We start from the raw sequence: 24,953 nt of genomic DNA on the forward strand, positions 1-24,953 counted from the left end.
CACTAGGTCTGTAGTGCGTTGCATGTTAAAAAGAGCAGACACCTAAGGTATCTCGGTTCCACAGGGGCCAAGCAACAGCATGTGGAGCTCTTAGTGAGAGGCGAGTGGATGAACCGTTCACTTGGGTGCTGTGTGCTAATTAGCGTGGCCCACCAGGGACCATTTAAGTGAACGACCTCATCCAGGGCTCTAAGCAATCCCCTCCCGGCCTGAGTTAATGCACCCCCCAAAGACCAACCATTTATCATCTTTTCCAGGATGGAACCAAGCCCTGCTGATAATGATCAGGTACATACACCTATAGTTAAAAGAAAATTGTTTCCCCTGGAGATCCAGCTTTCTGCTTTGGACCCCGAAGCTTTTCCCTTTAGGAGTGTTGAGAAGAGTTGACATACACCTCACTAGAAGGCAGATCAAAGAAAAAAAATCTCACTTTTTTTGGGGGGGTGGGGGGCGGTAAGGGTAGAAAGGAGCCTATGAAGTCACCTTAAGTTATCCGTGCTAGATCAGCTTTGCACTGAGCGGATCCCTTGCCACACTTCACATGGGGTCTTTGTGACAGCAGACGCCTGGCAAGTCTCTAACCACCGGAGAGAACATCATTTCGTTTTTACATTGTCCGCACACTCCTGCTTTTTTCTGCGTTGGCATAATTCATTACTGCAGTTTGCAGAATGCTCCATAAAACAAGATTTGGCTTTAATGTTAATGTTCTAATGACGACGACAACAACAAAAAGCATCCTGTCTACTTTCCAGGGCCGTTTTTATTGTCTTAAAAAAACAAACAAGTAAACAACACACACCGGTTTAACACAGATAAAGATTTCTACCATAAAAGGAAAAAGAACAAGGAGGCTTGGAGTTTCCAATTTGGGAACACTACTCTTGTCTCCCTATACCCTTCCAGCTGAAGAGTGGTAGACAGAATAATCACATTGGTTTCAGGTGGGAAAAAAACTTAGTTTTGAAACTTGAGAACTTTATCATCCTATGTATGGCTTACTGGTCTTGTTCCCATGTTGAAGGGCCACATTTTAAGACCTTGTTCATCAACAGGAGGTGGTGCCGTTGCCAGAGAATACCAGTACCTTCTTTTAACACATTATGTCAGGGCACCAGGTATAAGCAGGAATACGAAATGCAAGCACCTCTTCTTTTTTTTTTTAATTTATTTGTGCGCCCTCATCAAAAATTTGTTTAATGCAAAACCAACAAATCCTTGACAAGGGTTTAACAGGCTTTTCAACATCTGTGCAGATGAAATGTAATTCGTTCCTCAAGAAGAAAAAAGCAGTTTAGAGCATGCCACAAAAACTGTTTCTTAACAGTGTTAAAGTGTGTGCATTTGTGTGCACGCGTGTACAAAGACAACAGTAGTTTCACATGATTCTATTTCACTCCCAAAACCTGCGTGATCATTTTACGCTGACACACAAGTCTACCACAGAGACCTCCTTCCCATTTCATTTTCCTCCTCCTTTTTTGTGGGATGCAACCCACTACAGAGTTAAAATCCACACGTCTGGGCCGGACGTGTTTGTGTCTTTCAAAAGGAAAGGCAGCTGGCAGACTTATTCGCAAACCTCCTTAGGTACAAAATTAACAGGGCGCAAATGGTGGATTTTATCTTTTGAAAGAAGCAAGCCATGTATATAACTTAGAGGTGGTTGCAGAAGTTCTATTTTTGTTAATATTTCCCAATTTCATCTGTTCATTATAAAAGAATGATAGATTTTCAACATGGGGACAAGTCTTTTCCAAGTACATTTTCAGGTATAGATAAGTTTTTAACCTCCCAAAAGATAGGTTTATAATGAATTTATTGATGTTTTGCTTTAAATCAAAACTTGGTTAGCCGTGTAAAAACTGAGTAGATAAAAGCAAACAAATACAAAATCCCTTTTATTTTGCTTATTTGGAAAACTCTCTAGGCTTATTTCTGGTACACTTAATTCGTTCAAAGCTGAACATTTCTAATACCTAAATTATCTGATTGTTATGTAATTATTATGTCATATAAAATGCAGATACAAAGCCGTGCACAGAATGTGCTTTTAAAAAATTGTATGCATAAAAATACTGACTACCATTCATACTGACAAGTAGCCGTGTCTAAAAATAAACTTTTGCCCGGGCTGGCACCATGCTTCAATGGTCTCCCTTTTGCCCCCAAAGGAGTGTGGTTTCCAGACACAATGTAACCAATACTTTTACATGAGATAAATGGAAAATCTTTGGTGTTCAAATAAGTATCATAAAAAGAGGAAATTCTCATCGAGTCTATTTTTTCAGCGTGGCTCAATGCCAGGGAAGTCAGGAAACCGTAAAGACTGGACAAAACAAGCAGAGGCTACCATCGAGGTCTACTGGAGCCTGGCAGGTGAGAGCAGAAATCCAGTTTCAGCCTCCATGTCTTCCAATCTGCTATGATTGTGCTAGATTATTCGATGATGGTAATTTAACACTGGGGACCTGTGAGAGTATGTGAAGACATCGGGGGGGGGGAGGTGGGGAGGGAGAAAGAATGAATAGAGGCTTAGAAAAAAAATAAGGGGGTGGTTCGGGAACTGGGAGGAGAATTGAAAAATCACACCTTTCAAGTCTCCACATTTCTTCTTTTGTTCAGTATGAGCAGAAACCATCCGGAAGGAAGAAAGATTATGACTATCTATAAACTAACTGTTTGACAGAGACAGAAATGCTGATAATGAGTGGGTTGTGTCTGTAGTTCTTGGCTGTTCACATCAGCAAGGGATGAAGGAAAACAGAAACTCTTGATATGTTTGTCTAAAGAGGTAGTGGCGTGGCCACGGGCAGCCCGAGTTCAGCTCAAGTTCAGGGCAGATGGTGCCAGGAGTTTACATTGCAGGAAAGTAAAATTGCTTCCGGATTCACCTTTTCCTCCCGGCTTCTCTTCCAGGACCATCGGGGTCAAGCTAGGCTATGGCATAAGGTGACAATGTCCGTGGGGAAACAGGCTTTGAGCAGGATGCCCCTTTCCCGGTTACAGTCCAGTTCCTGGATAAAGCCGTACCAATAGATGACTAAGCCCGGCCCAAATCTGCAAAAACATGAGAAAATAACATGTGTGTTGGATCAACAGAATTCTCGAGAATGGTCATCTCTGAAGCATTGCGATGATGATTAAGGGGCATCATTTCACCAAGTTTTTGTTTTGGTTGCTGTAATTGTGGCTGAGGGTGGAACTTCTAGCAAGCAGCGGGCTTACTTTAATACAAGTACTACTACAATCTCAGAATTATTACCCTTCAAGGAACCTGAAGTATTGCATATACATGCGCGACCCTCATCACTTTTCAGTAAGGTGTTCTCAACTTGGGTTGATGTGAGTACCTAACTGAGGAAGGATAAAACTAGACTCTTAACCACGACGAGTTACTGTTGGGGAGCACCACACTTGGGATTCTATCTCCTAATGTTACCTTATCTCCTAACCTATTTTCAACCAAGGGGAAAACAAAAGGAATAATGTAAAAGTAGAATAGGTCAAGGTCCTCTTCTGGCTAGAATGCTCTATGCACATACCAATGGGGCCAGAGGTCCCTTTGGTCATCTCCTCTCTCAACTCCTCAAAAAGCAAACAAAAATCCAGATGACCACTGGGATCCCTCAGAGAGACCTTATCCCCGACCCTTCGTGTCTGTGTACAGTCTCTAAATATGAGCACGGCTTGAAATTTGGTCATAGGTTCTTATCATGAAGATGATGGATGTCATGTAGACTATGAAGTATAGACAGATGCTGGCTTAAATCCTCAATCTAAGTTGTGCCTCCAAATTATCTCCAGTTTTTGTTAGTTGCAGACTCAGGAAGTAACCCTGTAGAAGACTTCACCCATCAGGAAGTTGAGACCTTTAGGCTGGGTTCATAAAGATGTAATCACGATCAATCACTGTGCACACAGACATGTTTTGCCCATCAGTTTCACCTTTTTTTTTTTTTTTTCTACCGAGAGTACTTAATTAAAGGGCAGCACTACTTTTGGTGTCATGTTGCAGGAATTTTACAGTGAAATCATAAATTATGAATGTTGGGTTAGTAAAAGGATGTCTAAAAACAGAACTGCTTTCTGTATTCTGACATTACAGCAGGCTGAGCCACGTTAGGCCAAAAAGCTTTTTTCCTTCCATGATTTATTATACGCTGTAGTGTACTTGCCAAAACTAATAGTCCAAGATGGGCTGCAAGATACTATATGCACAGGAACAAGTTCAGTTGGGTGTCACCGAACGGTAGCCTAGTTGTATGCAAGATTAATTGAACCTTTTGGGCAGAATGGCAACTCATCCACTGATGAGCGGCTCCAGGGGACATAGGAGGTGTGTACAGTGGGGCGGCCTTGGAGCACTAGACTCGATGGTATTTACCTGCCATTGGGGGCTGGCTTCAGAGAAGCCTGGGGAGACCTTACTTCCAGTTAACTGGGGGTTTCTTAGCAACTTGTAGTAACAAGTGTTTGCAACTGGAACATATACCATTTGGTATCTCTATCTTACAAAAAGCTCTGGTTACTATCCAAAGATCTCGGATTTGTCACAACAAGCCTGGCAAGGGTGGGAAGATCTCCAATTTTGTGTCTGCGAAGCCTCGAAATTTCCTATCAGTGAAGCAGCCCTGGGTCACAGGGCTCTACAGACCTAACACTGAGCTCAACACATTCCTCCGCTGTCTTATGCAGCCATTCAGGAGACCATGATGTTCTTTAGAAAGGCACTAATATTTTTACAAAGGGAGAAAAAAAAATGTGATCTAACCAGTCATGGAAAAGAACAAAAGAATATATGGAGGTCATAAACAACAAGCTCAGTGTTTTAAAGATTTAATAAAACAAAAACACATACCACCAAGCACTGAGAGAGCAAAAGCAGCCTACACTTTCCCTGAACAGCTAAATCATACGCCAAAGGACACGAAGCATGACAGCTCTTTACGAAAATGGCATTTTCCGGGCAGAAAAGCCAGGCTGGGGAACACCTCAATGCCCAAGAAAATGGACTTGTTTCTCTTTTGAGGCAACAGAGGAAATCTGCAACTGGAAAGGGCTTTCCAAGACTGTGAATCTGAATATTTCACTGTAGTGGTTCACTACGAGGACTCCCTGAAGGTAGTATCACTGATCTAGAAATTCCTTTCAGAATATGTGAGTAGTGACACTTCAGAGGAGTCTGCTGTCTGAGTCTTTGTTTCTTAGCTTTTGGATGGAATTATGTTAACTTAGGCACTATTAGCCCTCTCATGTGGCTCAAAAGTTCTGATAATGTGTGCTTAATTAAAAACAAAGCAACACAACTTCTCTTTGTAAGTGGCAATTGGCAGGTAAAGGCTGTCCAGTTAGGTGTTCTTTGAATGAAAAAATAGGAACTTATTGGGTGACAAATTTGGACACTGAATGACAGAGCACGATTTGGCCTTGTTCCCGATACCTACTTTAGTGTATTTCTTTCTCCAATAATTCAGGATCCAGAGATTATCAAATGCTGGCAAGATCACCTTCTAGCAACCTATCTGTTTATGAAAGGGCTGAACACATTAAGCAACTTTATAGAGTCAATTTTCCTTGGTTATCTGAACCAACAGAAGGGAACATTTTGGTCGATAATTTGAAAAACCAAGCAATCCAAGTCTAGCATTTCCAATCCAAGGTGTAAACCGGGGAGAAAACAGGACCTAGGACATTTTTTATGTAGGTCAAGTACATGCTCGTGGGTTGAATGATTTCATCTCTTTGATGCCTGTTCCCATTTATTGTGGCACTACTAGACAAGAATGAGATCACTGCAAAGGCAAACATAACCTTTGTGACCAATAAAAATCAAAGAGACTGTTAATGGCATTTAAAAGAAAACAGTCTGGGGGCGCCTGGGTGGCGCAGTCGGTTAAGCGTCCGACTTCAGCCAGGTCACGATCTCGCGGTCCGGGAGTTCGAGCCCCGCGTCGGGCTCTGGGCTGATGGCTCAGAGCCTGGAGCCTGTTTCCGATTCTGTGTCTCCCTCTCTCTCTGCCCCTCCCCCGTTCGTGCTCTGTCTCTCTCTGTCCCAAAAATAAATAAACGTTGAAAAAAAAAATAAAAGAAAACAGTCTCTGGGTCTGAGGGAATGTGCACAGCAGAGGGCTGGTCTACTACTGCGATGGCAGCCCTCCCCACCAGCTGGAGGAGACACTCTGGAATGGGGTGTATATGGGTATCTGAGTTGACTCCATTAACACATTTCAAGGTGGACTCTAATTTTCAGTTTACTATACTCATCGTCCAGTAACAAGATCAAAGACTCCATCCAAATGGATTTTAAAAACTCTCGTGGAGCAGAGACGGAGAACTCAAGTGACTTTTACACAAGTAATTTTGTTTGCAAGTAAAATACCGCCACACTCGCAATAACAACAAATACCTCCTGACACAAATGGGAGGTCAAAGTCCCAGGACAGACCTCCCGAGTACGTATGTATGAAAGATGAAGTTCCTCGTAAGTAACAACCTTACAAATCCATTTGAAATGCATTTCTCTGGTTCCCTTTCATTGTAGAGTATTTAGAGAAATTCAACAGGAGACTGTGGAGTGAAAGCTGGGGACCCTTTGGTGGTTTTTGTGCATAGGTGTCTCCCAGGCATTATTTATTTCGCCACTTGTCTCTGCTATATGGTGACCCTGCTGAGGAAAAAAGACCCTATTTTCTTTATCCGTGTGTTCTCTAGGCCTAGCACGGTTCCCTGGTGCCTGACAGCCCTGCTCAAGGACATGGTGGAGAACACCAAGTTCATAATAGGATCAGATAGCTTTGTGCCAGTCGCCCAACCAATGGCAGTTTCCAGAGAGGCATGCTGGCAGGACTCAGCTGCTACCATGGCTTGGTGTTTTTATTAGTAACCAAGATGAGCACATACATGGTCTATTTTGGGATCATGGGGATGATAGTAACAGTAACAACGTTAATTATCATCACTTTCAGAGCACTTGCTATGTGCTATTCTAAGTGCTTTCCACAGATCTACCCATTTAATTCTCAGGGCAACTTGATGAGGCAGGTGCACTTAATGTCCCCATTCTGCAAATGGAGAAACTGAGGCACTGAGAAATTAGCTAGTTTGCCGAACGTCTCCTAGGTTAAAAAGTGGGGGAACCTGTTTTGGAGCCCAAGACAGTCTGGTTGCATGGTCTGTGACTGTCTCACTAGGAGGTAGTGATCTAACTGGATGTCACCCTCTATGATAGACTTTAACCAGAAAAAGAGAGGAAATGCCCTTTGTACTGGTTAGACCATGCCTAGAGCGTTTTGCAGGGTTGGTGTCATGTTTTAAGAGGAATATCTCTGGTCTGGAATTGCTCCAGAGGAGAACTCTACGATACCTGAGGAACTGTTAGAATAACCGAGTATTTGTGATGTAGAAATAAGCATGTAGGGTGAGATAACATGCTCATTCATTAGCCTCTGATTTTTAGAGCACTCCTGGGAAGAAGTGATGAGATTCACGCTGTAGCTCTTGAGCAGAGACTTAGGGCCAATGTCTGAAATTTACCAAGAATTGTATATTGATTCAACCTGAATAAAAAGTTTCCTACACATGTAGCTTTTGACAACACGGAGTGAGCTGCCTTACAAATGGGTGACAGTTCTGTGACTGGATCTACTAAATTGAAGCTGAACTTCTATCTATTGAAAAAAATAAATAGAACCAACACATGAGTTTTTTAATACAAAATCCTGAATACTCAGCATCTTTTGGGAAATTAGTTGATCTGGCAACAATCAGCTGGAGCTAAGTAACAGTTGCCCCCTTTTGACAAGACCTGTTTCAGGTTTGCTGCAGTCCTCCCCATTCTCTGTTAGTCCCTGATGTTAAGGCTCCACATCAGGTGCCATTTATCATCGTGCTTGTTCTGTAGACTTTAATTGTAGAGATACATTTTTCCATACTCCTATCAAATTTGGGAAAGCAAAAGATAACCTCATGTTTCAAGAAAGAATTGGAAGGGGGCATCTGGGTGGCTCCATCGGTTGAGTGTCCTACTTCAGCTCAGGTCATGATCTCGGTGTTCATGAGTTCGAACCCCACATGAGGCTCTGTGCTGACAGCGTGGAGGGTGGAGCCTGCTTCAGATTCTGTGTGTCTCTCTCTCTGCCCCTCCCTGACTCACAGTCCACTTCTCTAACATTAAAAATAATTTTTTTAAGGAACGGAAGAAGCCCATTTCTTATGTCCTGCCTACTCTGCTCATTTTGTTGTCCGCTTGTCCCCATGGACATTTGAGTTCTTGACCTCAGCCCAGAGATCTCACTCAGAGGTTCTCCAACTTGGGCCAGAAACTCTGGAGATTGTAATAGACCTGTTATGCACCTTGAGCACTATCCTCAGACAGAAAAAATAAACAGGTCTTATTTTTTAAATGCACATAAGATATTTCATTCATATGTGGAACTTGAGAAAGTCAACAGAAGACCATGGGGAAAGGAAAGTGGAAAAATATAGTTTCAAACAGAGAGGGAGGCAACCATACGAGATTCTTAAATACAGAGAACAAACTGAGGGTTGATGGGGGGAGGCCGAGGGGGGAGGGCAATACTGGTGACAGGCACTGAGGAGGGCACTTGTTGGGATGAACACTGGAAGCTGTATGTAAGCTATGAATCATGGGAATCTACTCCCAAAGACAAGAACACACTGTAGACACTGTATGTTAGCTAACTTGACAATATATATTTGCAACCAACAATTTTAAAAAATGCACAAAAAATAGAGTTCACAGCTTTCAGTCATTATGTATTGTCTAAGTAGATGGAATCTAGAAGCACAGCTATAATCACATGGAGGATAGAAGTAATCGTTTCAAGTATTTTCAAATTTGGCAAGATTGGGGGACACTGTTTTAATTGGTTATAATTTCTATAGGTGGATATGTTATATACAGGTAAAAAGCATATAAAAGGGGAATCTATTAAATGGGTAATTCTAAGGCACATTAAAGATGTCTGAAAATACTAAGCATGTTAAAGATGTCTGAAAATACAAAGATGTTTGTAAGTAACCTGTGTCCATGCACATAAGGTTCCTCTTCACAGTAAAAAGTGAGCTAGAAGGAATGTCATTTACGTATTGCATCGGGTCCCACTTAGAACTCAATCAACAGAGGGCAGTCTCTATCTGTAGGAAGAGAGGCACCCAAAAGAAGCATCAAACCAAATGTGGCAACAACAGGAATGAAAAAAGACCCACAGGAGGGGGTAGTGCTGGAGTTCTGAGCTGTAGCTAAGAGATGCAGAAAGGTATTGTGGTCAACCAACATCTAAGGTGACCTCAGTGATTCATGCCTCTGGGGATCACGCTCTTGTGTAATCCCCTCCCCCTTGAATGTTGGCTGGAACTAGGGATTTGCCTCTAACAAAACAATGTAGCAAAAGTGATAAGAATTCACTTGTGATTAGGTTACAAGAGACTGACTTCCATCTTTGCTACAAGACACTCTCTTGCCTTCTCAACTTGCATACTTTGATGAAACAAACTATTTGGGAGAGGCCCATGTAGCAGGGAATTGAGGGTGGCCTGTGGCCAAGAGTCTGAGAGGAACGGACAACAGCTCCTGAGGAGCTGAATCCTGCCAACAACCACCAAGAGAGTTTGGGAGTGTACCTTTCGGCAAACCTTCAGATGAGACCACACTCCCTGGGCCAATGTCTTGAATACAGCCTGTGAGAGACAGGGAAGAAGAAAACCCAGCTAAACCATGCCCATATTCTTCAATCACAGGGAGAGTGAGGTAACAAACGCATGTTATTTTAACTCCTTTAGTTCGGGGGTAGTTTGCTATACAGCAATACATACACACACACACACACCGGACCAGTCCAATACCCTTCTTCACATATGCAGTATGGAAAGTCCTGGTGGCTTTTTATACTAGTTACACTTTAACCCAGAATCTACAGCAGAAGGCATTACTGATTGAGATTATAAGTAGCAGCTCTTCATCAAGACTGGTCAGTTTTTTTAAAATGTTTATTTTGAGAGAGAGAGAGAGAGAGAGACAGCGCGCGCACAAGGTGGGGAGGGGCAGAGAGAGAAGAGAGTGAATCTCAAGCAGACTCCATGCTGTCAGCAGGCACTCCAAGGCTAGTAGCTTATCAAGCAGATCTGCACTTTTATACTAATGGAACTTCTTGGCTCCTAACTTAGACTATACCAATACCTTTGTCTGTTATTTATCTAGGACACTGGGGTTACCCAAGGATGTATAGAAATCATATATAAAATGAAGAATTCTGGACATTTTCTGCAGTGCTGTGTTTTTTTCCCCTCGAGTTAGAGAGAGAGAGAGAGAGAGAGAGAGAGAGAGAGAGAGAGAGAGATGTGTGTGAGCTGGGGAGGGGAAGAGAGAGAGGGTAAGAGAGAATCTTAAGCAGGCTCCATGCTGTCAGCCCAGAGACCAATGAGGAGCTCGATCTCACCAACTGCAAGATCATGACCTGACCCTAAATCAAGAGTCGGGCGCTTACTGGACTGAACCACCAGGCGCCCACCAGCACATGGTTTTGGTGTTGGTTGGTTATTGGGCTTCTGAAACTGCAAACATGAGGGACAGAGATAGGGTGTGAGAGGCTGGTTACAGGTAGGATACTTGCCTGTCAAGGTGAGTGACTGCTGACAACTAGAGAATAGACATTTAAAAACCTCCAATTGTGGCAATCTAATGCTGTTTGGTGCTGGGGTCAATAGACTTTGTCAATTACGGGTGCTGAGGACAGTCCAGGATAAATCAGCGGTTAGATTTTGTTACATTAAGAGCAGGGCAATCTGTAATAGATTTTTAAAAGCCTACCACCAAGAATGTTTTACAAATGGTAGTGCAGTGAGTGAATTCTTAGTTTTCCTGAAGAATTTAGCTATTCTCAGTCACCTAGGATGGCAGAGTACAGATGTTGGACAGAACATGAGTTACAAATCATGTCTTTCGTTGCACGGTTTTCTCTGAGAAACTCAGAGGTATGGACAGAAGATTTGGGCCCACATTCAGGAAGGACTTGCTTACTCTTTCTTAGCTATGAAAAAAAAAATACACCCCCTTTCCTTTCCATATCCTTACACTATTGTTTATAAAGCAGGCATTTCTTGGATGGTATCTTTACTTGTAGAGAAAAGGGAAGAAGATTAAGTGTCTATTGACAGACCTCTTTATGCTTCTTCAGAGATTGCTGAAATCAAAGGTAGATGCAGAAATTCAGAGATACCTAGATACCGTTTTGCTTAAGTTGGTTCCAATAAGTAACTCCCTGGTTGGTTTCCTGAAACCTTTGTAGCTTCTAGGTCTCTACAGATTCGAGAGAGCCCTTGGCCAGACATTACGTCTATAAAGGTATTGTCTAAATAGATATATAAAGGGGCTCCTGTCTGGCTCAGTAGGTAGAGCATGCAACACTTGATGTCAGGGTTTTAAGTTCGAGCCCCACACTGGGTGTAGAAATTACTTAAAAGTCAAATGTTAAAAAAATACAAATATAAAACGATCTGATTCCAATAACCAACACCAAAGAGGTAACAAACATTTATGGCACTTGTTAAGTACCCGGCAGTGTGGTAAGCCCTTTTATGCATACAGATTAATTTGATATTCCCAAGCAACCTAGGATTGTCCCCATTCTACAGAGGAAAACTAAGAGGCACAAAAAGGAGGCTTTGAACTTCAGCCGTCTGGCTGTAAGGCTTGTGCTTGTAACCACTACCCTTGTCTTTATACACCAATTTCAACAGTCATTCAACTTTGAGAAGTATTTACAACACCTGCAAAAGAGACGAGCAGGGCCCTGGAAGGCAGGTGACTAATCAAAAGCTCAGTATATGAGTTGAGATTCACCTGTCTACAAGGAATAATTCTTCAAGTGTGAAGTCAATAGTTTCACACTAAGAAGTTTATCCAGCTACTCATTTCGATTTAAGTGTCACCGTGTTTGGGAAGTATATGGAAAAGCAACTTATAATTCAGGTAAAGAAATTAAAATGATTACTTTTGAGGGAGCATATTTAAAGCATCTGACAATCAGTAAAGTAAACTGGGGAACGGGAATTACCAAATCGCTGCATAAAGTTCGGAGAAGAGAAATGTTTCCCTGCCGTGAGGGGATTCAGAAGTTATGGGGCAGAATCTAAACATGAGCAAAGAGGAGTAAATCCAGAACACTGCCGCAGCCTGTTCACGTAAATGGAAATAAACAGCTGGAATAAGTTGCGAGGAAAACTGAGGGAAGCAACGGGTCTAAGTGAGCATATCAGGTGGAGATTTGTCTTCCCAGAAAAGAAGGTTCAGACTTGCTAAGCAGGGTTGATGCAGTGAACCCCAAAGGCCCATCTTTGCTTCTAAAATACCTCTAGTATAGACATGTAGCTTATGATTGTGGCACTAACTTGGCTCATCTGTGCTTGTCTTCAGCTCTATGAGAAAAATCACTACATATTTTTTGAAGAATCAGAGGCTTTTTATGTCTTTTGGCAATACAGTGTAAAAGGCAAGGGTCATGGAATTCATATATTATCACAAAATTTGCCTGTGACACAGAATAAGGCAAACTCGTGAGATTGATCTAATACTCCTCTTAATGAGCTGAATCACCATGATTACACAAAAAAAGGATTCTTGGGGTGCCTGGGTGGCTCAGTTGGTTAAGCGTCCAACTTTATTTAGCTCAGGTCATAATCTCGCGGTCAGTAGTTCGAACCTCACGTTGGGTTCTGTGCTGACCAGCTCGGAGCCTGGAGCCTGCTTTGGATTCTATGTCTCCCTCTCTCTCTGCCCCTCCCCCGGATCGTACCCTGTGTCTGTCTGTCTCTCTCTCTCTCTGAAAAATAAACATTAAAACAAAACAAAAAAAGAATTCTTGATGCACTAGGGTTCTAACAATACAAATCTGGATTGACACAAGTTTTAATTGAAAGATAACAGGACTATGGAATGATTTGATGAGTTACTCATGTTTCTTGTTCCTGAGTCTTCAATAAAAACAAAACAACTTTATTGCTTGAAATCTTTGTTTCCCACCCAAATCTTTTCCTTCAATTCACAAAAAACCCTTCTCCAAAAAGAACAGCACAGTATATGTGAAATTATATATATATACACACACACGCACATAATGTGTATATATAGTGCGCATACATATATTGCATGCATGTATATTACACATGTATACTATGTGTATACACACAGTTTTCTCTTTCTCCTTTTGAGTTGCTGTGTGGGCTCTGGGAGATACTCTGAGGATGTGTGCAGGCATGTGGCTGTTGGAAGTCAATTGTTTCACCATCAAAAAGACTTGCATGTGGTTTTTATGAAGGATGAATTCTCAAACATGCAGCTCAGGACAGCAGAGAAATATAAAACATCTTGTAACTGTTTTAAAATAAACTCTTCCACTGTTTATTTAGTTTTAATCTGCGTGTTGTAGATTGGTTATGCACTTGTTAATCACTGTTGTATGTATCTCCAGACAGAGTTGTAAATAACTTTTCAGTCCAAGTGAAATATGCTTGCACATGTTTATATGCAAAGTATGTATTTATGCCTATGTGTAAGTATGTGTACAATAATAATAGATTAGTGATCATGTAATATAGTATCCTAAGGTTCTGGCACTATGGTCAATTTAATATACGATGCAAATACTCTTTCTGTAGTTTCTAGAGATGAAATAAAAATCTAACTTGGTTGTTTCATTTACTTTTTTTTTTTTTATTTGCCTGGAAGGTCTGTGTTTGTAAAATGAAATGAACAAAGGAAGAGAACCCTAGTTAGGAATGTTCTCTTTCAATTCCTAGATCCTGGTTACTACAATTGCAACTTTATCTCTTTGTAACATCAACTCACTAGAATTTTGAAAATAGAAAGGCAAAAATATAAATACTGATTCACTTCAGGCCTTTATGCCACATAGAAAATAAACAGAAAATACATTATTTTGACGAAAATTTAAGATGTATATAAATATACAACCACAGGCACCTGAAATTCTCCTTGATGTTTATGTAACTTGGCATTTTCATGTCGACATTAAATTGCCTGGAAAAGTGCTTAATTTCCACTCCACTTTGCCCTGTGTTGGGTACACTTAGATGCCACACTTCCAGTTTCTCCAGCCTATTGTAAATTCTTACAAGAGTAAAGCAGAGATGAGTGGAATAGAATACAATAGCAGAAGCTATTTTGTTTTTAATCCGCTGTCTTTAATATGTCTTCTTGGAGAAATGCTTATACCTGGCAGTGGTGGGTCAGCTCCTCTACATTTTACCTAGTAAGAATGTGCGCACGTGCACACACACACACACACACGGATCTGCATGCAAGCTTGTGTCTGTGGCTTCATAGCAGAATAGGACAGTTTACGAGGTCATGACCAATTCTGCAACTCTGTACCTGGCTCAGGTTTTAATAATGTAGGAACAAAAGCTATTCACATTTTAAGTAAAAAACAGAAGTTATCAAGTGACTACAAGACATGCTAAAAGGTCCACAGCAAAAGAATTACAATGATGTGTTATTCTAGAAGTCTTCCCAGACAAGGAGAGTTCTCAGCTAAGTTGTATTTATTCCTCTAATGGCCCTTTTAGTTTTCTCCATTATAGATTCACCTTTTGAGGAGAGAAAGGAGAGTGGGATGAGGGGCCAGAGAGAGACTTAATGGGAGGATGGAGTCAGACACATATTGAGATTACTTCGTTGTGAAATTGTACGATAAAACTTAATTCTGATAGCTCTGGTTTTTGTTTCAATTGAGGACATATGGAGTAGGCATCTTCAAACGGGAAGAGAGATCAAATGCCTACACCCTAAAAGTCACAAAGGACCCAAGGTCCAATCTACTTGGACTTTGACTTCAAGTGAGGGAACACTTTAGGGGGACCTTGGGTGCAAATTATATCTATCCACCTAGAATTTATACCCCAGCCTTCCTCCAAAAGTTGGGGTACTTTACAAAATTGGTTGTGTGAGTTATTACGTTTTCTCAGTTATTTCCCCAGGGAAACATGCCAAAGGCAAGCCCATCATTTCAGCTGATTTAGTGTTTGATGCCAGAGAATGTATAATTGATATGACGACCATAATGGATAGTGATTGCCTTACTGGTAAAGCCTTGGCTGGCACCGCCATAGTCCATTTTTGGGGTTCACCCGTTAGCCTACCACGGACCTGCTCTGGCAAATTTTGAGGTTATTTCTTAACTTTTCCTTTCTAGCTGTCTGAATATTAGAAATTAGCAATGTTATAAAATATAAAAAGGTTCTCTTACATAAATATTGCCTACTCCAAATATGCATTGTCACATAGTCTTTTATTATTAGGTAGAGGGAAAATGGGGTCTCTTCTTCCTTGGCTCAGTTCTCAAAAGATGACCGGGTAACCCAGAGTTCAGTCAGATGTTTATCTCAAGGCACAGGGAGATTTATGGGTTCTGGATAAATAAAAGTCTGCTTGAAACAAAAAATTATTGGAATTTTCATCCTCGGCAAAGTCAAATAACTAAAGGATTAAGGCTGATACATGTTGCCTTATAAATCTATCATTAACCAAATGTGACACAATGCTCCAGGTATGTCAAATCCCAACTTGCTCTAAATGGGTAGTTAAAGTTTTCTTACAATAAATATTTCACGATAAGAAAAATCTCTTTGGCTAACCAACATAGTCCTCAAAAGCAAACCTCCCAGTTTTATAGATCCACAAAAGCCAATTCTGGAAAGAGGTTTAAATTAGGAGTTGGAACCATCTAGGTTATTAGCAAAAATGGCCAGGTAATAGAAAACCATAAAACAGTACTCAGAAAATAAAACACGGATCATCTGGCCTTGCGGTTATCAAACACTTCCAGAATATAAGCTCCATGGAGGCAGCTTGTATTTCAGCAGCCCTTAGGAGACAGCCAAAAAATGCTGGCTGAGCAGATATATGAACACATGAATGAATACCCCTGCAGAGCTCCTGCCACAGAAGCTGTGAGTGGTAGCAAAAAAGATTCCACCCCCAATGCATGTTAACTCTTGGCCATGCAGAGAAGCAAACATATTTGCTTTATATATTTTTGAGAAAGACAGAGGGAGCAGGGGAGGGGCGGAGAGAGAGGATGAAAGAACACCAAGCAGGTTCCGTGCTGTTAGCACAGAGCCCAACATGAGGCTCAACCCATGAACTATGAAATCATGACCTGAGCCAAAAATCAAGAGTCGGACACTTAACTGACTTAGCCACCCAGGCACCCCAAAGTTTTTTTTTTTTTTTTTTTTTTGAGAGGGAGAGAGAGAGGGAGGGAATCTTAAGCAGGCTCCGTGCCCAACATGCGGAGTCCGATGTGGGGCTCTACCTCAGGACTATGAGATCATGAATGACCTGAGTCACCATCAAGAGTCGGACACTTAACCGACTGAGCCACCCAGGCACCCCCAGAAAGTCATTTTTCAAGGTGAGAAGATGAACCTTAAAACTGTGCCCAAAGTGCCCAATCTGGAGAGCCAGTCCCAGAGGTTTTGCTATTAGGAGTCTGTTTTCCAGGTTGTTACTGGGGGAGAGGATGCTGTGGTTTAAAACCTGGCAGGAAACACGATTCCTGCTCCCTGGAAGGGACACTACTGGTGTTTGCAGTACTGAAGGGAGATGGGTAGGAATTGGCCATTCAGGAGCCAATTGCTACACGCAGGTGGCTCCCAAGTCCTTTCAATACCATCAATTTAGGTAGGCTTTTGTTTACAGTAGCTTTTATCTAGAAGGTAAGGTTGTAAAAATGTCACTCAAAGTCAAGTGCTACTGTTCCCAGCCATATCTCAGCAGGTTCATCTGTTTTACTTCTTCCTCCCTTTCCAAATACCTTAAGGTGTTTAAGATGAGTGAAGAGATACCCAACTATTAAAGTGAACAGTATTTGTGTATGACACATGGGTTTGCACTCAGTGAACCACAAATACCATCCAGCGGTGCCTGTATCTTTCTCAAGTTCAGCAGGAGCCTGTGTGTGTTCCTCACCGCTCTACTCTCCAACAACACATCAACTCTCCAACGTGAGCTTTATGCCCTTTTCAATAGTGCTCCTTTAAGAAAATCGGAGTCTGATGGCTCTATGTGGGCGTGAGGCTTTTCATTTACTTATACTCTGTCTCTGCACCAAAGGGGCACGTACAGTGAGACAGCAAAATACAAATAGAAAGTTGGGCTCAGGAGAAGAATATAGCACACATTCTCATTTTATTATGAAAATGAGTTTTGAAGGTCAACTCTACGGTTACAAAAATTTAAATCTAAGCCTGTAAAGATCTTACCCGATTTTGTATGTAAAGGTGTTATTTAGTTAATGGATCCAGAAGATGAGGCTCTGAGCCAGGGAGGTTTCCAAGTGATGAGAGAAAAGGCATCCTGGGCCAGCTCCAGGTGACAGTTACCAACAGGACAGTGAGGTGGGCAGGACGGCCACGAGCAGACATACACACAGCAGGGGAGTTCAGCTAGCTGTCACCTGCAAACAGACCTCAGTGCTGGAGAGGGCTGGCAGGCCCTCCCAGGCGAGGTGTGGGCTGTGTTGAGGGTTCACACAGTGGAAAAATACCTGATCTTTCATTCTTTGGGTTTTGACTCATTGTCCAGGTCTGGGCTTTGTGAGTAATTGTTCCGTTTGGTCCCCCTCTAGATACAACGAGAGTAAGGCATTCTAGCGAATGTAATGCCCTGTAGTTAACCCCATTTCTGACTCAAGTCACCTAGGTTCAAAGCCCACTTGACTGACATAGTCCCCATCTTTGTAATTGGTAAGAGAAACAGACTATTTGACTTATTTCTTTAGGTAAAAATAATACCACTGATAGTCATACTTACCATCATAACCATAATCCTAACAGCGGCTAGCACTTACTTAACCATCACTATGTGCCAGCTACTCTTCTGAGCTCTTTGTCTGCATTATCTTGTTTACTTTTTATTTTGGGGAGAGCACAAGCAGGGGAGGTGAAGAGAGAGGGGGACAGAGGATCTGAAGCCGGCTCTGCCCTGACATGCTGAGAGCAGTGAGCCTGATGTGGGGCTCAACTCATGAACCACGAGATCATGACCTGAGCCGAAGTCAGATGCTCAACTGACTGAACCATCCAGGAGTCCCCTTCATTATCTCATTAAAAAGAAAAAAAAAAAAAAAAGCAAAAAGAAAAACAAGCAAAAAAGACTTTAATGTTTATTTTTGAGGGACAGAGTGTGAGCAGGGTATCAGCAGAGAGGAGACACAGAATCCAAACCAGGCTCCAGGCTCCAAGCTATCAGTACAGAGCCTGACGTGGGGGCTTGAACCCCCGAACCGTGAGACCATGACCTGAGCCGAAGTCAGACACTTAACCAACTGAGCCACGCAGGTGCCCCTTCATTATCTCACGTAGAACAAAAGCTTTGTGCAGCTACCATTAGTGCTTTTATTTTCATAGTTAGAAAACTCTTACAGGGCTCTGCTAACCTGTTAATAAGGACCATGAAGAGTATTAACACTTGAATACTTTGTGTCCAAACGCTGTACTAACCACTTCATACACATTTCATTTAATATGTGCAATTAACTGATGATGTAGGAAATACTAACAGTGACATTTTACAAACGAGAAACTAAAGATGTGGAGAGGGGACTACCTCCTCACACAAGGAGATAAAGCGCCGAAGTGGCCAAGATGCCAGCCCAGATCTGTCCCATGCCGTGCTCCCTCTGTGAATAGCTATGCTACGCTGTGGTACATGCTTGGGACTCTCCTCCATGCTTTTTCAAATCCTTAAACACATCACTCCACAAAGAAACACGTAAGCAACATTACATCATTCCAACCCCCTTCCCATCCCGGTCTCTAGTTAAGCTCCTATAGGTGTAGTTTCACTACAAATGTCTTACTACAGGACTCTTCACATAGAAGTCCTTCTATAAAATGCACAAGCCGGAAGGTGATCTTCATGCACCTCCCAGTTTGAACTTTCGAGGTCTTAGCTGTTTATCTAGGAAGCAGACAGAATAGCCTCCGTATCCTGGAGTCAAGACAGGTTTGAGAATAAAGCTTTACAACACTTTAATTTGTGTATGTTCATTATTGTCCCATTACAAAAATTCTACCTAATAAACAAACTTCTGCAACCCTTGTTCTCCCCTCCCCAACCCACGAACGGATAGATTTATATCTAGAGGTCTGGAAATAAACCCAGTAACAAGAAGAAAACTGGATCATTCAGGTACTCATCAAGGCAGCTCTAGGAAGTACTCTACTCCATATGACCCAGGGAGAAAGCTTAAAATGAAGCATGAGTAAACGAGAGTCAGACATCTCTTACATTTTTAACTAGGCTCGATGCTTCTCTGAGTCAGAAAGCAGGAAAGGTCACTTCACAGTCATTCCTGCCCTTAAAAAGAAAGGCTGATCAGCGCCATGTGACCAGGAGAGACTACTTCAAAAGACACTCGACAGAAAACCGAGGTGAGGTCAGTGACTCAAGTTTTCTTTAAATATGGGCTCCTGTTCTCCATAACATGGCACTGTTGTGCCTATTTTCACAGGCCTCAGGTTACACGACAAACAGGGGCTGTACACACACCAGTTTCAGGGCAGGGTCTTGAGGCTTCTTTGGACTTGGTCCTCAACTTTTTCCTATGAGAACAAGAGCACTGTGCAGCGTTTCACCAGATTCAATAGTTCATCTTTGTAACAAATGGATTTATTATTTATGAAAAGATAGAACAGGAAGGAACAAACTTGAGCTTTATTAACTAGTATTGCAAGGCTCTGGAGAGATGATAAACTCCTGACTTAGAAAACAAATGATGGTTGCTGTTTGCAGTTGCCCTAAAACACACACACACACACACACACACACACACACACACACACACACACACACACACCCTTCTGGGGTTTCAAGGCTGGCCCTTCAAGCAGATGGGGACCACACAATGGATCCTCAGGAAACTGAGGGCAAGTACCAGTTTCTAAGGGTGGCCAGTCCCCTTGTCTTCTTGTGGTTGATGAAGCTGCTTTATCAGACAACTGTAGGAAAGAAATAGGACTAAGGACATAATTTTTTTTTTTTTTTTTTAAGTAACAGGTAAAAGATCATGTGAGTGTGGATAATTGCAGGGCTAGATTCAGAGGACAGGACACGAGTTACTGAACTCTGGTTCTATCTTCAGCTGATGGTGGGCAGAACACTTAAAAGTTATTGGGCATATGTGATCCTCAAAAATGCGGTATTTTGATTAGACAGTTGAGGAAACAGAGGCTCTCAGACGTCAAGTGACTTAAGACCACACATGAGCAACTCACGGTGTCTCTGCAGACACCCTCTCCCACCTCCCTGTCCGGTGTTCCTGTCCCCATGCACCCCTAGCCTCCTTTTCGTCCTCACTGCAGAACACAGAGGATATCACCTTCTGCCCTCCTGAAAAGGATGCCCTGTTCCAGGGATGCAGAGAGGACACGAACACAGTCGCAGTTTTCCAGGGGGGCTCTCAGTAGTCAGGGAGACAAGGGGGTTAAAAAGTAGTATGAAGAGGAGACCAATGTTCTCAGAGAATGGTGCAGGGGGTCCTGTGGTAGCCCAGAGAAAGTCAGGCAAGGTCCAGGGCAGAGATGAGGCGACCTACAGAGTAGGTCTTGAAATCGAGGCTCACTGAGTAAGAAAAGATTCCTCCAGTGGAGAGACAGGCACGTGCAGACAGAGCGCTGAGACAAAGCATGGAGGTTTTTGGAGCGGCACAGAGGTCAGAAAAAGCAAAGACTGTGGGCATGGCAGAAGACAGAGCTGGAAAAGGCAGGTGGCAGGGGCACTGCCGAGGGCCAGAGGGGCACTGTCTAGCTGACCAAGGCGTTTTGAGAGCCGAGGGGATGACACGCGAGCCCATTCCTACCAATCCCATGTTGCCTGCACACCAGCCCTCTGCCCCAGGGTGATCCTCTTTCTTGAAACCCAAATACCCCGGGCTATGTTTCTCTGTGGAATTTCTGAGCTAAATATTTACTTTTGTGGGGCCAACGTATCTACTACAGCTCACTTATTTGGGGGTAAACACATTAAAGAAAAGTATACATTAAAACAAATCTTTCCCCCTCCACCCACATTTCCACTCCATATAGGAAAAAAAAAAAAAAAAAAAAAGAACAAAAAAACTCTTAAAACCATACTGAGAGCTCAACTTTCCGGAGTCTTTGGGACAGAGTATGTGTATGTAAACAGTCACAGCTCTACTCCATGGGGTTCCTCCAATTTGTATTCTTTGAGAAGTCAGCCGGGATGAGGGGACTGGCTGACAGTTTCCTTAGTGACTTACACACCAACCTTATTTTAGTTAACAGGAGGCATTAGCTAAATTTTATGAAGATAAGGACTTCCAGGAGTGAGTTCCCTTCCGGTTGCTTTCTGATTGAAAGCAAGACAAGGGAGAGCCTCAACGGAACGTGTAGTTTTACTTTACAAAGTCCGGGCCTCAAGGTTGGCCCCACAACGGCCACTGGGGCTGGTGCTGTGGTTTGATTCCATCGAGTTGAAAGCAATCTGTCAGTGTGGAGAGGAGTTACGGAGGTTATTTTAAACATTTAGCTAAGCTTGTGACTGTCTTCTTTTAGAGGCATTCCTGGCTGCAAACTGCCTCATCCTGGGTGACATAAGACCAGCTATTGAATGAGGTTAGACTGAGGTCCCTGCTGTAGTCGGAGAGCTGGTCCACTCATGTGGCCATTAGCTGATTAATAGGTGTTTATTTTTAGGGCTTGAACTCACAGGCCGTACTAAGGCCGATGCAAGACAGTATTTGAAGTAACCTGTGAGTGCCTCAAGCTTGCAAAAGGCCGTACTTTTTGTGCAATTGTTGTTCTAGCTCAAGTCCTGGTAAAATTTAAGGCCAAAGACAGAAAACCCCATCCCTTTCCATTATAAATGGGGGCCACTGTAAAAACAGATCCATAGCACTATTAAAAGAAACATCTGGTCAAAGAAAATTATGACCAAGTAGTACTGGCAATGGGTGGGACCCAAACTTTCATTCAATGCTGGATACTAAAATAACCAAAATTCCTAATTTTTAATGAGGTATTTACAACTACAGATACATGCTATAAACATGCTATAGAACATATTTGGATTTATACAATTTACCTGGATTTATGGCACTTGAGATTCTATGGGATTCAGAGGCAAAATGGCAAAGTGAACTCGTCTCTCATTGCCAAACACTAAATTTAAAAGATGTTACAATTTACCTATTTGTATTTATTTAAGGTTTCTCTCTTCCACAGACAGAATGTTCCATGAAAGCAGTATCTTGTCTACTGGATCATTACCTCTCATTTAACAATGTATGGCAGGCACACAGACACTGAATAAATGTTTGTTGAGTAAGTGAATGACAGGTAGAAAAGTTATGCAGAGTATCTTTGCACCACTGTTTTGCTTAGGTCTGGTCTAGATCTTGAACCTAATGGCATATACAGGATGGGGCGAGTGGTTTAAAAAACAGTGCTATTACTTGCTTTACTTAATCATTTGCCTTTGTTTATTTCAAGAGCCTTCCTACTTCCCCAAGCACTAGAGCCATTGTTTTCAACTGGCATAGTCAAAGGGAAGTTAAAGTCACTGCTTTTCACACTTTACATTTTTTCCTCTCAGGAGTTTGCTGGAATAGTTCTGCAAGAAAATGTGCCTGGGACTTTTCAAGTTTAAATTTATCATCTCAACCTTTGTGGTGTGTATGTAATATTACAACACTGGCATGGCTTCCTTACCTTTCAGTTAACACAAATCCACGTCTAGCCAGATATCTGAAGGACAGCAACCCCGAGAAAGATGTATTTGGAATTTAGGACTGGGAAAGATTGCTGGCAAGAGTCCTGATTCCTTGCCAAAGTCTGCTTGAGGCTGCAGATCAAGGTGCTATTTTATTTAGACTTCACAGAAAGACACTGAAGATCTCAAGAGACCCAAAGTCCAGTCTGTAAAGTTGTTACATCCACAATCTGATCAGCTAGGCTCCTAACAGGGACACATATGGCAATTTACCACCGCGATTTCCACAGGGAAGCAACCCTTGTGCCTTCTGTCTATTTTCATGATATATCCAACACAGATCAATCACCCTGAGCTCCTGACACATTTATAACGCCCTTTAGGCTTATTTATGGACCAAGCGAAGGTTTTACAGAAACAGACTACAGTCACATTTGAAAGAATTCTTTCATCTCACCCAAGATTATGCACTGGATAATCTAGACTGGATCTCTCCTTGGTAGGACTAGGCGTCCCCATGTCATATTTCGAAGACTTAAACTCAAATGCTTTCAGATGGTCAGATGCTCTCTTAAGCTCTCCAGCATGAGATTAGACATTTCAGAAGTGGGTATAATCACTTTCAGGAGGAAGAAGGTATCACGTGTGGGGCATAATGTTAAGATGAAGCCTTTTAGACTTTGATATTCAGACTTTATGTTAACCATCTCTGAAATGAAAACAAAGAGTTCGGTTATTGAAGCTCTATTTGTCAGGAATAATGTCATGCATTCAGCAAATAAAAAAATCTAATAGTCTATCAGCAAAAGTTATTTTGTACCTTCCTTTTGCTCAGATTATTTACAAACTTTAAAAAAATACATAGCATGAAAAACAAAATGGTCCAAGATTTAGGGTACGTATTTCCTCGATGTCCATTTTTTTTTTTTTGAAGTGCTTAGTATAATCTGGTAAGATTTTTTTTTATTTAAAATGTTTCTATATTTCTTCTAACGGATTGAACATAATTAGCTCAAGAAAATGGTTTGCAATTTCGGAACCCTTTGGGGTTGGGGGGGGTCAGTTTCTTCAGGCAACTGTACACAAATTATCTAGAGTGAAATGACAGTAATTATCCAGGGAATTGAGGCCCTAGGGACAGACGGAGTAGATTTTGGACCGTTGCAGCCTCTTCTATCCTTACATTTTGGGAAACAAGGGAAAAGGCACAGAGTTTTATTTTGCTAACTGGGTAAGGCTGAAAGGAAGAAAGCTCTGGATTAAGGAGACAAATAACTAAGTTATAAACGTACTTTGCTGTTTTTTCTCCCCAACATGAGAAAACAGTGGCATACATTCACACACATTTTATACTTTGTAAAAAAGATACTCATCTGTTATTTAAAAGGATGAGGTATTTAGGAAAGCTAAGTGAATTAACCCAAGACTTCAGGCAAGATGCTGAAGTTAGAACTGAGGTCTGCTGACTTCTTACCCAGCGATGACAGAGGAATCCTAGAAGGTTCTGTTGCACTGTTTTACCCTACAGGCCCTATTACATTTCTCACTTTTCCAGTTGAGTTAGAAATGAGTCCCCATATTGTGCATCTCTTCCGTTACACGAGAGTAAGAGATTCAGTATTATTAATCAGTGTTTCAATGCCACAGATTTAATTGCTAAGCATTATTAAAATACATTCAAGTAATAATTTTGTTTTGAAACTAATGGAGATATTTTACATTTTGATGCCATCACCTCTGACAAGCTATTTCTCACTTTCTATCTACAAACCTTTAAATTCTATAAAATGGGATTTTTGTCAGGCAACCTACAACATCCAAAAGTAACATTAATTTTTATCTGTCAAGTTGTGCTAATTAGAGTTTAAAAAAATTTTAAAAATCATGTCTGAGTTCAGACTATTGAACTTTTTTTTTTTTTATGTAATTACCATTATGTTTCTCTTTAAATGCGGGGCAACGTTTTTCCTTTCCAGGTAGGTAAAAGCATATTGGCCTTAGTCCAATTTAATAACTGCAAGTTGTATAATTCCCATCACGAGATATGAATATAATCATGCTCCTAGTTTATGCGGAGATACCAAATAGGTTATAGATGTTACCTGAGGTTGGTCTTTTCTGATCCCTACAGCTACACATTGGAAATGAAATTAAAAGGACCTGTAACATTTTTCAA

General features: G+C 41.7%; 1 protein-coding gene across 1 annotated transcript in view; it reads right to left on the bottom strand.

Moving 5' to 3' along the window:
• Positions 1-748: 748 nt before the first annotated feature.
• The window catches only part of CDIN1 (CDAN1 interacting nuclease 1), a 216,681-nt gene continuing 192,476 nt past the window's right edge, over positions 749-24,953 (bottom strand). Inside the window, exon 11 of the mRNA XM_047075343.1 lies at positions 749-3,063. Coding sequence (XP_046931299.1) covers positions 2,934-3,063 — 130 coding nt within the window. The 3' untranslated portion in view covers positions 749-2,933. The remainder of the gene's footprint in view (positions 3,064-24,953) is intronic.

Source organism: Lynx rufus, unplaced genomic scaffold (genome assembly GCF_022079265.1).
Source record: "Lynx rufus isolate CCGP_SWC_20201006 ecotype Redwood Valley unplaced genomic scaffold, mLynRuf1.p SCAF_13, whole genome shotgun sequence".
Lineage (NCBI taxonomy): Eukaryota > Metazoa > Chordata > Mammalia > Carnivora > Felidae > Lynx > Lynx rufus.